The 16,343-nt window shown below is 35.4% G+C and overlaps 5 protein-coding genes across 12 annotated transcripts; 4 read left to right on the top strand and 1 right to left on the bottom strand.

Moving 5' to 3' along the window:
• The first annotated feature begins 530 nt into the window (after window positions 1-530).
• Window positions 531-1,915, top strand: LOC104706871 (RNA-binding protein csdA). Of its 2 annotated transcripts, XM_010423101.3 has the most exons (4): window positions 531-669; window positions 786-1,201; window positions 1,376-1,481; window positions 1,669-1,915. In XM_010423101.3, the coding sequence occupies exons 2-3, from the start codon at window positions 792-794 to the stop codon at window positions 1,464-1,466; spliced, it is 501 nt and encodes a 166-aa protein (XP_010421403.2). In that variant the 5' UTR covers window positions 531-669; window positions 786-791; the 3' UTR covers window positions 1,467-1,481; window positions 1,669-1,915. The 2 variants fall into 2 exon arrangements, with proteins under 2 accessions (XP_010421403.2, XP_010421402.2); XM_010423100.3 differs by having other exon boundaries at window positions 655-1,201.
• Window positions 1,916-5,720: 3,805 nt separating this feature from the next.
• On the top strand, window positions 5,721-8,551 carry LOC104706869 (tRNA (cytosine(38)-C(5))-methyltransferase 2). The gene is made up of 9 exons (XM_010423097.2): window positions 5,721-5,957; window positions 6,067-6,177; window positions 6,320-6,413; window positions 6,497-6,615; window positions 6,718-6,840; window positions 7,000-7,419; window positions 7,509-7,574; window positions 7,672-7,736; window positions 7,975-8,551. The coding sequence occupies exons 1-9, from the start codon at window positions 5,877-5,879 to the stop codon at window positions 8,045-8,047; spliced, it is 1,152 nt and encodes a 383-aa protein (XP_010421399.1). The 5' UTR covers window positions 5,721-5,876; the 3' UTR covers window positions 8,048-8,551.
• LOC104706870 (B3 domain-containing protein At5g25475) lies at window positions 8,412-10,235 on the top strand. The gene is made up of 5 exons (XM_010423099.3): window positions 8,412-8,551; window positions 8,745-8,850; window positions 9,137-9,488; window positions 9,585-9,706; window positions 9,808-10,235. Exons 2-5 carry the CDS (start codon window positions 8,749-8,751, stop codon window positions 10,078-10,080), a joined length of 849 nt encoding a protein of 282 aa, XP_010421401.1. The 5' UTR covers window positions 8,412-8,551; window positions 8,745-8,748; the 3' UTR covers window positions 10,081-10,235.
• An 86-nt stretch (window positions 10,236-10,321) lies between these two features.
• Window positions 10,322-12,432, top strand: LOC104706867 (B3 domain-containing protein At5g25470). Of its 7 annotated transcripts, none has more exons than XM_010423095.3 (6): window positions 10,322-10,533; window positions 10,653-10,727; window positions 10,822-10,951; window positions 11,349-11,703; window positions 11,794-11,930; window positions 12,053-12,432. In XM_010423095.3, the coding sequence occupies exons 3-6, from the start codon at window positions 10,850-10,852 to the stop codon at window positions 12,314-12,316; spliced, it is 858 nt and encodes a 285-aa protein (XP_010421397.1). In that variant the 5' UTR covers window positions 10,322-10,533; window positions 10,653-10,727; window positions 10,822-10,849; the 3' UTR covers window positions 12,317-12,432. The 7 variants fall into 7 exon arrangements, with proteins under 7 accessions (XP_010421397.1, XP_010421396.1, XP_087318332.1 ...); XM_010423094.3 differs by having other exon boundaries at window positions 10,379-10,533; window positions 10,653-10,699; window positions 10,790-10,951; XM_087462206.1 differs by having other exon boundaries at window positions 10,381-10,495.
• A 549-nt stretch (window positions 12,433-12,981) lies between these two features.
• Window positions 12,982-15,380, bottom strand: LOC104706866 (protein DUF642 L-GALACTONO-1,4-LACTONE-RESPONSIVE GENE 2). Its single transcript, XM_010423093.3, has 3 exons — window positions 14,976-15,380; window positions 13,839-14,336; window positions 12,982-13,726 (listed from the first exon to the last, which is right to left on the bottom strand). The coding sequence occupies exons 1-3, from the start codon at window positions 15,058-15,060 to the stop codon at window positions 13,200-13,202; spliced, it is 1,110 nt and encodes a 369-aa protein (XP_010421395.2). The 5' UTR covers window positions 15,061-15,380; the 3' UTR covers window positions 12,982-13,199.
• Window positions 15,381-16,343: the final 963 nt, after the last annotated feature.

Below are 16,343 nucleotides of genomic sequence, written 5' to 3'. Positions count from 1 at the left end.
TCCTGACGCGCACGAGAGCATATTATACACCCATGAACCTAGCTCCATCAAGCTATATGTGTGTGTCTATTTATATATACTGGGAGTATTTTTACCAATCATAGCTAGAGGTTGATCATCAATAATGCATGTGAAAGTCATACATGCACTCGAAATAGATAATGAGATGCTAACTATATATCCCTCAGCTTTAGTTTGTCTTATGTATACGTCAATCTATATATATATATATATGCATATACTGTTAAGAATGAATCTATAAGCATATACGAGCTGGGGTCCCAAAAAGGTCAAAGAATCCTTTTATTTTCTTTATCTTTTTTAAAAATAGTGGGTTTAAAAATGATAGATATATTTAAAGTCCTCTAAATATATAATTAGATAAAATTTGTTTCTTTTGGGAAAAACGCAGTTTACGGAGAAACACAACGTTAAAGGAAATGCACTAAGGCTGAAGCAAATGAGAAAGTGAAAATCAATTGAAACCCTAGTTTCACTTCAAAAAATGTTCCCGGTTTGTTAAAGGAGTGGACTTTAATTTGCTTTGTCCATATAAATATGTGAGGAGAGTACAACATCACCTTCATATGCTATAACTCCAGACCTCATCTCTTATATATATATTACTCACTTCCACTCTCCTTTTAGTTTCCAGTTTAACATAATCAGGTAATCATAAAAAAAACATACTATATATAGGTTACCTTTGTAAAATAAAGTAAATGATTTTAGTTTTGTGTAACTATATACTCTAAATTTTTTCCAATGGGGCCGTACGTACGTAGAAGAAGATGAATAGGCCGGGAGATTGGAACTGCAGATCGTGTAGCCACCTCAACTTCCAGAGAAGGGATTCATGCCAACGTTGCAGAGAGCCTAGAGTACTGGGCGGCATAAGTACGGACTTAATCAGCGGTTTTGGTAACTCCTTCGGTTTCAATACAGGGCCAGACGTGAGACCGGGTGATTGGTATTGCAACCTTAGGAATTGTGGGACGCACAATTTTGCCAACAGGTCTAGTTGCTTCAAGTGCGGTGCCGCTAAAGATGAGTTCCCAAGCTCAAGTGCCGCTGCAACAACGGGGTTTATAGACATGAATGTTAGTCCAAGACGTGGTGGCCTTTTTGGTTTTGGCAGCAGCAGTGGTGGTGGCGGCACAGGCCGTTCTCCTTGGAAATCTGGAGATTGGATTTGCCCAAGGTACTTTGTTTTTTTTTATTTTTATGTGTATGGTTCATGGGTTTACTTCATCACGTAACATATATTAACTCATGCATGCTGGCTTACGTACATAAGCTAAAACGACCATTTATATATCTTAGTATATATGTATAATTAGCATATTGTAGAAACTAATTTGGTTTGTATATATAGGTCAGGCTGCAACGAACATAACTTCGCAAGCAGGTCAGAGTGCTTCAGGTGTAACGCACCAAAGGAACCTGCCACCGAACCACCCTATTAGTCCCATCATCTTCAAGTAACTTAATTTCATTTTGCAACAATAGTTCTAAAATTCAAATCACAAGCCTCAACATATACATATATTTGGACTGTACGAGTTCTTAACATTTACTACTCTATTATGTAAGTGTATATATGCTAGTGTTTGTATATAGACTAACAACAGTAGCTTAATCATATCTTTTATTCTTTGGATTCATCAGAAAGCAGCAAAAGAAGAGAGTACTGATGAAGAATTGGAGCAAGATACCGACCCGGCAACCCTTTATGTCGTGATGATTTGTTTTTTGCTTTCCTTTGTCTCCTCTCATATCTCGTAGCACCCTCTTCTGGTTATTTTAGAATGTAGGCAATTCGAAATTTTCCGGAAGCGTTTTGTTCTAATGTGATCGGTTTCCTAGCTAGCTAGTACGCGTACGTTTGTTTTAATCTATTCTTACTTTTGTTAAACTTGCTGCATTCTGATTCTACAACCACGATTCTCTCGTAGTTTGAAGCACTTGATCGACTTGTTGATCGACTAGTTAAAATCCAAATTAAGTGCATGCAAATGCTATATTAAGCAATTATTTTTATCATCTAAATTTTAGTAGGAAAGGAGGTTTCTGTTAAACCAAACAGAAAATCTAGTAAATGTTTGAAATGGATAGATCCATGGACCACAACGAAACCTTTTGTTCAATCCAATGCCTATAGAAAAAAAAAAGGTGTGAACAATAATAAAATTTTAAATTTTAAAAGGTAAATCAAGAGTAAGCATCCATAATAGTTGTACGTGTACTTTTATTAAGATGTGGCTTGAGGATAATGAGTATTTACCACCAATCGAAAGAAAAATGCATGAGAATAACTAATTAATTATCAAAAGCATATATTATTTATGTTATCAGTAATTATTTGTTAAAAAGCCGACCAATTAAAATTAAAAAATATAGTTCATCCCGTAACTTTTTTAACTAGTAGCATGTAATGTTAGAAAATTACCACATTTGGCACACTTCATTTTTTTATTTTTTTATTTGTGTACATGGATTCATTTTTTTTTCATGTTCATTATTCAACTTTTACCACTTGTACGTTATATCTGGCCGTTTCGCACAGATTACAGATACACCCGCTTGATATGTTTGATCTATTTTCCTTTAATTTATTGTTCGTTCTACTATCATATGATTTGGATTTTGGACTCTAAACTTGTATATAAGCAAGCGTACACGCACGTACGTGTCCTCATGCACGTTGCACTTTGCAAAAGATTCCTCATTTCAATAAACTCATAGAGGTGTAGTTAAGATTATCATCAACGGGTCAAAAAAAGAAGACAAGCAGTCTTTAATGTCTGCTACTATAAATCTATAATCCATTGCTTAGCTTTTATTTTTTTGCGTTAAAGGGTTGCACTAATTGGCTTTTTTACTAAAGAATCTTCCGTTTTTTTCCCCATTTTTAAGTTCATTCATCATTTTATTCTTCTTTGGTTTTAGTGCAGTGAAAGTACGTCTTAGGTATTATTATCATGCATCATGGTGAACGTCTTCCCCACTTTGAATTTCAAAACCATCAATGATAAGATTCGATTTAGATGTATACTAGTAGTATTTATATATCAACATTCACAAATTACAATGCATTATTAATACTAATATTCCAGCTTATCAATATATATAGTATTACATAATTCCCAAATCATATCGTTAATTATTAAACACAATTTGATTATAACTAACATATAGTCATCATGTTCATCTAACTTATAGCTACATAAATTGCTGGCAAACTAAGTCTTATCAGATGATGTTTTAGGATTTTCACATAGATTAATTTTTTTTTTAATGTTTAGCTAGAAATGCATTCTTTATTTATAATAACATATTTTTATAATTATTAATCAATAGTAATCCATCAAACTTTTAAATTCTCATTTATTAATTATTGAAATTCACAGTTTATTAGCATTAATTGATTAAAACATATATAAAATCAATCTTTCTGATACAGAAAAAAATCATAAAAAATCATCCTTTGTATAGCTTTAGTCATATTAAATGCAAATCCATGTTAATTAGAAGTTAGAACACATTAGCGTAGTAAAATAAGTAATAGTATAATATAAACTCTTATACATAGATATATAGTGCTTCTTCTAACGAGCAAATGAGAGAGACCCGTCGATGACCAGACCAAAGTACACATATATCACTTGTTAAATAAACAAAAATTCTTACGGTTGAAGTCAATTTTTATAACAAAAGCAATAGCAAAGATAAACTTGTTAAATAAACAAAAATTTATTACTTTTTAATGTCTCACTAAAACCATTCAAAGCTAGCTACAGCCTTATACATGCATATGGTATGAATCAACCGTCATAAGCATTGACATAAGAAATGTCCGACGATAGATCATTGTTAATTTGTCATGTAGATTTTTCTAGCCCCGTGAAAGATTAATTAGACATACAGTAAACTAAACTACAACATAACTCACTTTTTTTTTAGGTTTATTCTCTCATACAAGATTACTGATTTGTGTTTTATTTTTGTAAGGTAGGTGTTATTTTGCAAATATTGGTTACTTTTAGGGTTTTCTATGCTAATTGAGAAAGGAAAACGACAAATTCTTCGTTTTTTTTCTGAAAAACATGGTTCTATCAGTAAACCGAACAAGATTGGTATGGTTCTCTACTAGTAAACCGAACAATAAAATATCTACTATTAATTGGGAGCACACTTAGGGATACAAAAAAAACAAAAAAACATGACATATATCCATGTTGCCAAACATTTTCAATTACTTATATAATTAAAAATAAAAAATAAACAATATATGGTAAACAAAAACTGTTAGTCAAAAATCTAATATTTATGGAAACAATAATTATGAAATTAATTATAAAATAAAAATTACCCTATATTTTTTGAAATGGTTTAAAGTTTAAAGTTTGCTTCCATAATAATCAAAGAATTTAAATCGAAAATTAGATATATATATATATATATATATATATGTAAACATATTTGATTTGGTTTTAAATTGTGAGATATTTACGAAAATAACAAATCAATTTAATACAATTAGATAGAAACAAATAATCATATATCTATAATATTAATTAGGGAGCACACTTAGGGATACCAAAAAACAAAAAAACATGACATATATCCATTTAAACAAACAATCAGAAAGTTTCATTTAAAATAATTAACTACAAAGTTATATTTTGAATCTGTAATTTTTATGAATGCAACCTTTACAACTTTGAAAAAGTTTTTTGTAACTTCTACATGATCAAATTGAATTGCATATACTGTTTTGACTCATTATTTTTTTATTTTTCTTTTATTTTTACCAAAATAATAATAATATTAGTTTTTAAATATTTTTAACTTCATTTTTTATTTTATCAATACTTACTATAATGGACTTCTATAATTATGGCTCCTAAAGACTGACTTTGGGTTGAATTAAATTAGACAAATTTATGTTTTCTGTCAAAATTTATATATTATATGTCTTCTCACTATTTTTAATAAATTGTCTAATATAAACAATTTAAACAAAATTAAAAAAAAAAAAATGAAAACCCTGCACAAAAGTGTGGGTTGGTCCATAGGTTTAGTTCACAGAAATTAACCCCAAATAATTTTAGTTTTACTAATATATAATTAATTAAAAAATCTAATGTACAGGGAAGATCAGATACGAGACGAGAATGGGTAATTTAAAAAAAATATAAACATTATATAAACTATTTTTCCATAGAAAAAGAACAAGAAATAAATATATCAAGATGAAATTATAAAATTACGATAGTTAAATTAAATTTTATGTGAATCCAAAATTTATGGTGAAGCGGTTATTATTTCAAACGTTTAGAAATTTGATGAAGGTAAACCAATATAAGTTTATGTTATACCAAATAACTATATTTACAAATAAAATGTCATGTGGATGTGAATCTTTTACCTACTTCCTTATTTGTTGGACTAAAATATACAATCTTAAATTAATAAAATATTATTAAAACTACGATTATAAGATAAAAAAAAGGACATACCGTAGATGGAATGGGACAGATTCCAGAAATACATAAACAGATATACTATCTTTCTTTTACTATTTTTTAATGTACTTACATCTAATCATCTTCTTTCCAAACCAAACTGAAAATAAATTGGTATAAAGTTAGATTATCAATGTTAATAACATTTTTAACATTCATAATTATAAATGTAACTCGGCATAATCCAAACCTAATTACAAACTTAGTTATTTTAAAATTAACCCCGCAGGTTTTGTGCCGGTCCAATCCCTAGTAAAATGTTTAATTTGATTGTACCCAAAGGTATTAAAGAAAAATAAATAAAAACTCCCAAAAATTGAGCAGAGAACGAAGAAGAAGAAAGAAGCCATGGCGGAACTAGGCTTGCCGAGAATCAATGAGAAGAAGCCATGGCGAGTTCTCGACTTCTACAGTGGAATCGGTGGGATGGTAAACACTCTCCTCTCCCTGCACCACTAATTCTTGATATTATTGTTGATGGTGTTGTGTAGTCTACTCTGTTTCTAAAACCCTAATTTATGTGTCGTTTTGCTCTTAGAGATACTCTTTGACGGCGTCGGGCGTAGTCGCAGAAGTAGTAGAAGCTTTTGAGATCAATGATTCTGCTAATGATGTTTATCAGCATAATTTCAAACACCGTCCTTATCAGGTTTCTTCTTTGTTAAGATCGTCTACACAATTTGATTTTGATTTTGAGATTTGTTTTTTTTTAACTAGTTTGGTTGATGCAAGCAAGGCATTGTTACATTTGCAAAATTATCGATTGTGTGACTTGGTTCTTTGTTTCATAGGGAAATATTCAGAGTCTCACTGCTGATGATCTAGATAAGTATAATGCAGATGCTTGGCTTCTTTCTCCTCCTTGTCAACCTTATACTCGTCAAGGTGATTTTTTTTTTCTCTCTGTTGTTACTTGTTTATCTGTGGGGGATTGTGTTGGAGGATAACTAAACAGTTTTTGTGGTTAGGCCTTCAGAAACACTCTGGTGATGCTCGGGCATTTTCGTTTCTCAGGATTCTTGAGCTTATACCTCATACAACTAAGCCTCCTCAGATGTTATTTGTAGAGAATGTTGTTGGATTTGAGGTTTGTGTTTGCCTCTGCTTACGAGCTGAGTTATAAACAGATTTATCTTCTGGTAATTTCGCCACATTTTTTTGCTTATTGGGTGGTGTTTTGTTGGTGCAGACTTCGGATACACATATGGAAATGATTGATACATTAACAAAATTAGATTATGTCACACAAGAGTTTGTTTTGAGTCCGTTGCAGTTTGGTGTGCCGTATTCAAGACCACGCTATTTTTGTCTGGTACGTTCTCTTTACCTTGTGAATACGTAGTACCATTTGTTGCAAATCTGTGTATCCAAAACTGTTATTTCTACTAGTACTCTGAGAATGTACTAGTATATGCTGATTATGAAGGTGTATAAACTTTGAAATCATTTGATTTTTCTGGTTACTTTGTAGGCAAAAAGAAAGCCTCTGCCATTTAAGTCCCAACACAGTAATTACAAACTAGTCTGGTCTCCAGACCCGTTATATGGGCGTGATGATCAGGTGGAGTTTGGAGATTGTCAAACAGAAGAGGGATTGGATAAATTACTTAAGTTTTGCGAACCAGTAGAGAAGTTTCTCGAGTCAGCTGCGCAAGTTGATCGCGAGCCAAGTAGTTTTGATGACTCTGAGAATGGGTCCAAAGATTGTAATGGACAAGAAGACGATTCTGTTCCAGACTCTGTAGATCAATATCTAGTACCAGTAAGTTTGATAGAGAGATGGGGAAACGCAATGGACATTGTTTACCCTGATTCAAAGAGATGCTGTTGTTTTACAAAGAGTTATTATCGATATGTTAAAGGCACTGGTTCCTTCTTGGCAACTGTCCAGGTATGTTCTTCCATCAAGTATACAATATCATTTTCCTTTACTTGCTACAAGTGAAAAGAAATGCTTATCGTGAATCCGTGACCGCGCAGCCAAAAATCAAGGGTAAAGAATCTTGTTTGAAGGAGCAACGGCTTAGATACTTCACCCCGAGAGAGGTTAAGCACAGTTTATTTTTACTACCAATGCCTCGTTTATGAGATGGATCAGCTTTTGTTCAGTGAAAAATAATATTTTGGGTTTCTGTTTGATTAGGTAGCTAACTTTCACTCATTCCCTGAGGATTTTGAGTTCCCCAAGCACATAAGCCTTCGTCAAAGGTACGCTGTTTCATACCATTACACACACAACAGAAAACGCTACGAAATATATAGATTACGTAAATCCAACTATAACAGAGGCTCATTTTTGATATTCCAAAATAGAATTTAACCTCATTATACCCTTATTTCTCACTACTTTGTGTTCGATATGTGGAGTATGAATCTATGCTTATAACAAACCGATGTTGCCAACTACACTGTAAAAAGAAATTCATGAATTCCCCTTTTTGTGCAGATACGCTATGCTTGGAAACAGTTTAAGTGTAGCAGTCGTGGCTCCTCTGCTTTCGTACCTATTCGATTCTTGACTGCAGTACTGGAAGCAGTAGTAAGTGACGCAACCAATTTACCCGAACCAGTTATTCTCCTGAACAAGCTTCTACCTTTTTGCGACATTGTATGACCATGTTCTTTCGATGGAGCGCATAACCATATAGAATCTGCTCTGTAAAATTTGGATAAACATGCCAATTCATATCATTCAATTTTGTTTACTGATAAGATATGTTCAGTCTGATGGAGCTTTAAAGTGTTGTCATTTCACTATCATCATGATTTTCAACTTTCATATGGGACAGGCTTTTAAATGGGCTATATCCGGCCCAGTAATAATTTTCTTTTTCCAAATTGCCGTACCGAGTTAAAGGTGATCATCATTTCGGCATGTTACATTCAACTCTCTCTCTCTCTCTAGTCTCTCCCAGAAGACGTAAGTCACTCTCAATTGACGGAGAAGAGTAGCCGCAGCGAGGGGAAGCTTTCTTCAACTGTGTCGGTACTTGCAGTTCACGCTCCGGCGGTACCAACCTAAGGTCAGTCTTCGGAAACGTTATTTTCTTTATTTTTTTCCGACCTGAATGAGATATTCTCCCCTTGTCCGTACAAATTGTTTGTTCTTTTTTTTTCTTCTCCAATTTTTTTTTTTTTTTTTTTTTTTTTGTTGTGTGGCGCTGATGTTATTAACAAATGCAAGTCATCTTACAAAACACAAACCCTAATTTACAGAAAAATGGTGGCCAAGAATGTTGTTGATAAGTTCCAAAAAAATGCGAGCAAGCCTGGCTTCTGGAAGTGTCCGTCTCCAGGGCAAACTTGGAAGTCTAAATCCATGGTAACTTAATGTTCTTTCGATTCTTTCTTTTGAATTTGCTTTGTTACAAGAATATATGGTTTCTAGTTTCGGTTAAACATGTGACGCTTCCTCTGTCGAATTGCTTCTTCTCTTTGCTTTTAATGTTATTGGGTACCTTTTCTCTGCATTTGCTTGACCTACAAACTAATATTTTAAGCCCGTGTTTTCCTATGGAAAGCTATAGTTTTTAGGCTCATGTTTCTTGTTTCTAATGTCAGAATTGTTTTGTTGTTGTCAACTGTTCTGTTTTTTTGGGTCTATGAAGAGGATGATTCCGGAAAAGTTTGTAAGAAGCACGCCCGGGGCTTTCGAGCACAGAATTGTGCTTAGTGTTCGGTGGGAAAATTCCTGGCAACTCTGGCTGGATCGAGAAAAGGACAATCTGTTTATGATAGAAGAAGATTGGGATGAGTTTGTGGATGACAACCATCTAGGTCCAAATGATACCTTATTCTTCAGATACGATGATACAATGAATCTTGAAGTGCAAATCTTTAAGAGTAATGGGATAGAGATCATCGATGTACCTCTTGAAGTTGAACCTGAAACTGAACCGCTTCGTCCTAAGTCCCAAAATTCTCACAAGGAGACAGCCACTGCCTCTGCTTCTGCTTCTGGTAAGGCTATTTAGATGGAAATAATCAATCTTAATACTCCTCAAACTCAAAACTATCATTTGTTAAGTTTCATTCTGTTTTTGGCGGAATTCTCAGAAAGTGGAGGAACAAATGACCGAGGAAGAAAAGGTCGTCATGTCACAAATCCTGAGCAGTACCTCTTGAATCCCCCAAACCCTTACTTTGTGAAAGCGGTGACAAAAAGGAATGACGTTCTGGTAATAATAGCAGTGTTTACATTGTTAGTTTTTTCTTTGTTTCCCTTTAAAGCTAAGACTTGTCTTTGTTCCCTGTTTCCCATTGTATGTGCAACTACTAGTATGTAAGCCGACCGGCGATTCATAGGTATGACTTGAAGTTTGGTCCTCTTCATTCCACCATTAACTACCTTCTCCCCGGGGGCAAAAAAGTGGAAGGCATTCTAAGGCTCTATAACGGGCACCATTTTTTCAATGGGTGGTCGAATTTACGTCGGAAGCATAACCTGCACATCGGAGACTCTGTGGTTTGCGAAATTGAACGGTCAGGTGGTCTGGTTTCGGCTATTAGAGTGCATTTCGTCAACGAAGGCAAGACTAGTCCTCGCTACTAGTAACAATATCTCTACCAACTCAAATGTTGTAATGCTAAATGTTTGTTTAAACAAACCTTGTATGTTTAAGATGTCAAAATACTGTGCTGGTAAGTTTAGACTAATGTCAGAATTGTAATCCGTCTGACTGAAAAAAAAAAAAAAGTTTAGACTAATGTCACCTTAACTAAAAGAGTAAACACACCGATGAGTGTTTCGTCGATTCAAGACTAAGATGGACCAGTTTCTCTCAATGGGTCTCAGGTCAGGCCCAATAATAATGTTTGGCACAAAAATATCCGTACGAGTCAAAGTGACAGTAGATTTGGCAGGTTTTGAGTCCTTCCTCTCTCAGTCTCTCTCACTTCTTTAAAGCAGAGAGATTTGAGGAAGAAGAGCAGTCGCAGCGAGAGTAAAGCTTCCTTCGACTGTGACGGTGCGTTCAGTTCACGCTCCGGCGACGTTACTTTTAACGTAATTACTTGCTTTTTACGCTCTTTCTTTTCTTTATTTTGTTCTTGACCTATTAAGAAATTTCCCCCCTTGACCGAACAAGTTTGCTTCTTTCTTCGTTCTGCTCTGTCTCTCATCAGTCACTTTAGGGTTTATAGCAATCGAAAGAGACGATCGAAGAAGTGAAGTAAGAAAGTCCAAATAAGACATTAAAGGTTTGCTTTTTTTTTTTTTTAATCTTTTCGTCAACCTAATGTCGTTTCTGATTTGACTACAGATGCAAAGCCATCTTACAAACCCTAATTTCAGAATCAATCCAGCTTCGAAGAGAAGAAAAATGTTGCCTAAGGGTGTTATTGGTAAGATACAAGCAAATGTGAGCAAGCCTTGCTTTTGGAAGTCTCTGTCTTCAGGACAAAACTGGAAATCTAAATCCATGGTATGCCCAATATTACTATCCTCCTCTCTAATCTTTCGAGAAATGGAGTTTCTTTGATTTTGTACACCTGTTATTACCAGATACTGTAGCATTATCTGTTTGTTGTTGCTGTTGTTCGAAAAAGCTCAGATCTTTCTATCTTTCAAGAAGCGTTTGGGGAGATTTTTATGGCTTCTTGTTCTGCTTTGTCTATATTTTGTGAAATTTCTTGTTACTTATTGGCCTATTGTATCTCTTCATATGGGTACCTTTACTTGGCCTGTTGTTTCATTAGCGATTAAACTCATGTTTTGCAAATTGTGTGATAGCCTTTAGTCTCATGTTTCCTCTTTCTAATGTCAGTATTGTTTTGTTGTTGTTGTTGTCAACTGTTCTGATCTATGGGTTTGTTATGAAGAGGATTATTCCGGATGAGTTTGTGGGAAGCACGCCTGGGGATTTCGAGCACAGTGTTGTGATTAGTGTTCGTTGGGGAAATTCCTGGCAACTCTGGCTTGAGCGAGAGAAGGACGATCTGTATATGATAGAAGAAGACTGGGATGAGTTTGTGGATGACAACCATTTAGGTCCAAATGACAACTTGTTCTTCAGACACGATGACACGATGTTTCTTGAAGTGCAAATCTTTAAGAATAATGGGGATGAGATCATGGATGTACCTCTTGAAGTTGAACCCGAAACTGAGCCTCTTCATTCTAATACCCAGAGTTCTTACAAGGATACAGCCACTGCTGCCTCTGCCTCTGCTTCTGGTAAAGGCCATTCAAATTTTCAAACTCAGTACTATTTGTTTTCTTTTCTCTCTAAGTGCCAAAGTTTGATTCTTTCTGTTTCTGGTTTAGTGGAATTCTCAGCAAATGGTGGCACCAATGGCCGAGCGAAAGAGGGTTGTGCTGATATCAAAAACCCTGAGCGATACCTTCTGAACCCCGAGAACCCCTACTTTGTGAAAACGCTGGCCAAAAAGATTGACGTTCTGGTAATAATAGATAGGTGCTTCAAGAGTCTGTTTGATTCATTAAATTAATAGTTTATGTCTGTTGCCTTCACAGCTAAGACTTGCCTTTTCTCTCTATTTCCCATGTTCTATGATGCAACTAGTATGTGCCCAAACCGGTGATTCAGATGTATGGCTTGAAGTTTGGTCCCCATGATTCTACCATGAGTTACCTTCTTCCCAATGATAAAATAAATGGCCTTACTAAATTCTATGCCGATGGTAAATCAGTTTGTTTCAATGGTTGGGCGGGTCTATGTCGAAAGTACAATCTGAAAGCCGGAGACTCTGTGGTTTGTGAACTTGAACGCTCGGGAGGTCTGGTTACAGCTGTCAGAGTGCATTTCTTTAATGAAAATATGAGATGAGTCCCTCTCTAGTGTGTTTTGTTATGAATTAGGTTTCTAAACATTACTGTTTTACCAAACTTATTGTAATGAATGTGAGTGACCCTTATGCTGGTTTAACGAACTTACATGCTAAATATTTTCTTCTTCTGTTGCTTTGGTGCAATTTGGAGGATACTTATCGCCTTATTGGGATAAGTTTCTCCTAATGTTTATTTCGTTTATTTTGTTTGGAGAGTGGAGGCCCATGATCATTTAGTCCCCCCTCCCCATCTCGTGCTTGAATATGGGATGCTCCCGACTCTCCGTTCTCTGGTGGTGGGTGGCACTAGGTACTATGTCGGTTAAGTTACTAAAGCAGGGTATTTTTTTGCTTGTTGCTTGGGGAAAAGATAAAAACACCGTAGACTCGAAGATCAAGTGCTCCTTAGTCAGTCCTTATGCTTCAACGGCTAGGAGACATTACAAGTCTTTCTCAATGAGTGTTGTTACAACTTAGAAGTCATCTTCCTTGTCAACTTAACTAAGAAAAACACAAATCAACTTAATGATGCTGACCTCGTTACCTATCTGACATCATCGAATTAAGCAATTGTCACTTAAAGACATCATCCAACTTAGAATGCTCTTTTATTGGAAATAAGATTTATGTACTAGTAAATTAATCAGATATGCATACACACACATTTGTAAAGTTTGTAACGAACTCTCCATATAAATTTTTTAAAAGGCCTACATACATAAGATAAGTAACGGCAACGTTTCTTTTGCCTTGTCATACAAGAAAAAACAATATAAGCAAGGCCCCCATCTGCCTATAGAAAACACACCAAAGACAAATTTAAGTAAAAATAAAAAAGCCCACACACGCTGCATCTTTTTGTATTAGGATTTTGTGATTCATCTATGGTTTACGAACGCTTATAAGCTTGACATCATCGATGACAGGTCCACACAATGACGAGAAATCATCGCTTCTCATGGAATAGAAAGTGCTGTAAAACATAACCCTAGATCGGTTCGAAACCGCCACAAACCGGATAGAAGCTCGTTTGAACCCTCCTGTGCCACGCGACTCGTAAGGGACCTTAAGTGTCTCTTTACCTGCAAAAGCCTCTACCACCATTGATCCTTTGCAAGCGTTGTTGGCGTCTCCAACAGCGAAAGACAGCACGTAAGTCTTCCCAATGACTGTTCGAACGATTTGAGCGATGGCGCTCTCTTTGCCCGCTACAAGCTCAATGGCTCGGCGACCTTGTGGGACTGAGAAGTGTTCTACATCTACGTACTTGACCGCTTTGAGAGACTCGACCATCCAACCTGGTAAAGGAGAGTGATCGTCTTCAATGAACGGTGGGATCAAAACTCCTGTTGTCGCGCCAGGTAGTACTAATGGACCTTCCTCAAATCCTCCATTTTTCAATATGTTCTCTGTCAAATCAAACATAGAACAATCATCACTAAAATAACATCACAAGTTCAAGAATCACAAAAACAGAGCAAGAAACAGAGTATAAAACAGAGTATAGTAATAATAACGTACTGTTGGTTGGTCTTGGAGGGTAAAGAGATCTCATAGCAACACCATCAATGAGAGGACCACAAGCTGGATCTTCCTCAACACCTGGGTTATGAATCACAACTTCGGCAACGTCACTTTCGGCTTGGAACGCCCAAGCATACAAATCCCACCCACTACTACTATACACAGTCTGTATCGGGATCACACCGGAGTCGGGTGAAACAGATATGTTAAGCCTCTCGTCTTGAGCACAAGTCCTAGCAGCGCTAAAAGTGAGCGAGTAATACATTCCTTTCACCACTCGAAGCCTTTGCTTGATCGACGCTTCGTTCCCAAGCCTCACCGCGAATTTACCGGCGGGAACGACGAGGAGCATGTCTCCTTGTTTGTGTCCTGATTTAATGTACTCGACGAACCCTGTGACTTCCCAGTTTGGTATCGCCAGCTTGTTCACCACTTCTGTTCCTTTCAGGTCTGATGGTTTTGGTCCTAGCTCGAAGTCGCCGTTTGGTAAGATACCTGAAATGACCAAATTACCCTTGTAAATAATTTTGGAATTTGAAAAAAAAAAGACATTAAGGCACGTGAAGTGTATCCGAAGACAGCCTCATTGGGCCTGTTAAGACACATGAACAAAGGACCTACTTACTTACTCTCAAACTTCATTGATTGGTAATGTCCAAAACACTTTATCGTGTTGTGTTTTGTGTCAGAAACATGGGCAAAATTGTAAAATTACAAAAACAATCTAAAGCGTATGGAGAACGATTTTTTTTTTTTCACTATTTTTATTCGCTTCTTAAGTACATATATACGGCTATGGCAGAGGCAGGTTCGTACGAGTATAATATCATCATTACTATTCTAGAAAATTCAATGATATTTATTAGCTACTACTACTACCACTACAGCATAATATTGATTACTCATATTATAAACTCGATCTCAACATATAGTTTACCACTTTATTTAAATACCATTTCACGAAAAAAGAAATGAGATGGCCATAACTTTACTATAACCAAAGTTAGAATATAGGAATTTGGATAGGATCCGATTTTTTTTTTTTTGGGTGATTTAAATCGGAATTGTGGATATAAAATTAAAACAATTTTGTGACAAAATAGCGTTTATGTATAGGTGTAAAGTAAGGCTTACCGTCACGGAAGGAGAAGCCGGGCTTGGCGGCCGTGGCGGTGGCGATGAGAAGAAGGAAGAAAAATACGACGGTGACACCTCCCATAATGAAGGACGCCGAGAGAGAGAGAGAAGAGATGAGTGTAAAATGTAATTAGCAAAGAGACTTGTGGCTATTGCTTATAAGGGGATGGAGCTATTAAAATGACCTTGGAGGTTACTGTATATTACGAGTCTGTGCCACTGATGTAGTTCGTCGTATCCCACGTGGGGTTGTGACCTCACTCCTTTTACAGAGAGATTTGGAACTGACCATTTATACATTTTGGGGTTACTTTCGGAAATAAAATGTTGATGCAATTATTTTTGTATAGTCAAGCTCTGTTAGGCGGTGACTGGGGGAAGCCAGAAGTGTCCGACTGGGACAGGTACTAGACGTGAACTGCGTATAAATAGGCGTAACTATATATAAAATAAAACTACTAGGAATATACGGTATAGTGGACCATTTAGTCATGGTTCGGATTCCGATAATTTCGATAGTTAAGAGTTAAAAATCGAAATTCTATTACTAATTCGGATAAAGATCTATATTTCGGATGGTTAGCAAAATTTTGACGATATGAATTCAAGTATTAGACCAAAACTTATAAAAACTTATGACTTATGAATCAAATCTGAAAACCGTTTGAAATAACTATAAATTTTTTTCAATGTTATATTTTACTTTTTTTTTTAAATCCAAAATAGAGTAACTAGATAATGTAAGAATATATATCATTCTAGTTTTTTAATTCTAAAAACTAGTAGAAAACATGTAGTTACTTTATAGTTATAGCGTAGAAGAAGAAATAGAGTTAGACTAGTGATATTCTAAAACTAGAGACTTAAAAAACACACACACCCTTATCCACATGCCAAAAACACTTGAGTCAAGATTGTGAAAATAATTGAGATGTTTTTTAGTAATCTCACATCTGAATCTACGTGATATATATCGTTTAATTATGATAATAACTGGTAAAGGCCAAATTTGATCGTTTAGATAGGTCACCGTTTGAGATACTACTACTACTAGGAGAATCGTTTATCGTGGCATGTGTTATGGCCCCAAAAAAAGTTCAATAACTAAAAAATCTCGTTATTTTTTGAACTTTTGTTTTTCGAAAGTCTTTTTTCTGTTTTCTTTTTTTTTTTTTCTTTTTTTTTTTTTGTCGTCTTCGTCTACCGTTTTTTTTGTTGTTGTTGGTTTTTTCTTGTATTTTGTATATATTTTTTTATAATGATGGAATTGAGAAATGTGTATGTAAGGTATTAAGGGCGCCGTTCACTGGCTAAAAATGCGGTTTCCGAAGTCGGCCATGAAATTGGCCTCAGAGATTTTCAGAG

This window comes from Camelina sativa, chromosome 8 (genome assembly GCF_030686135.1).
Source record: "Camelina sativa cultivar CO46 ecotype springtype chromosome 8, ASM3068613v1".
NCBI classification, from domain to species: Eukaryota; Viridiplantae; Streptophyta; class Magnoliopsida; order Brassicales; family Brassicaceae; genus Camelina; species Camelina sativa.
The sequence above is the reverse complement of the archived record's forward strand: the minus strand, read 5'-3'. Positions and strand labels throughout refer to the sequence as shown.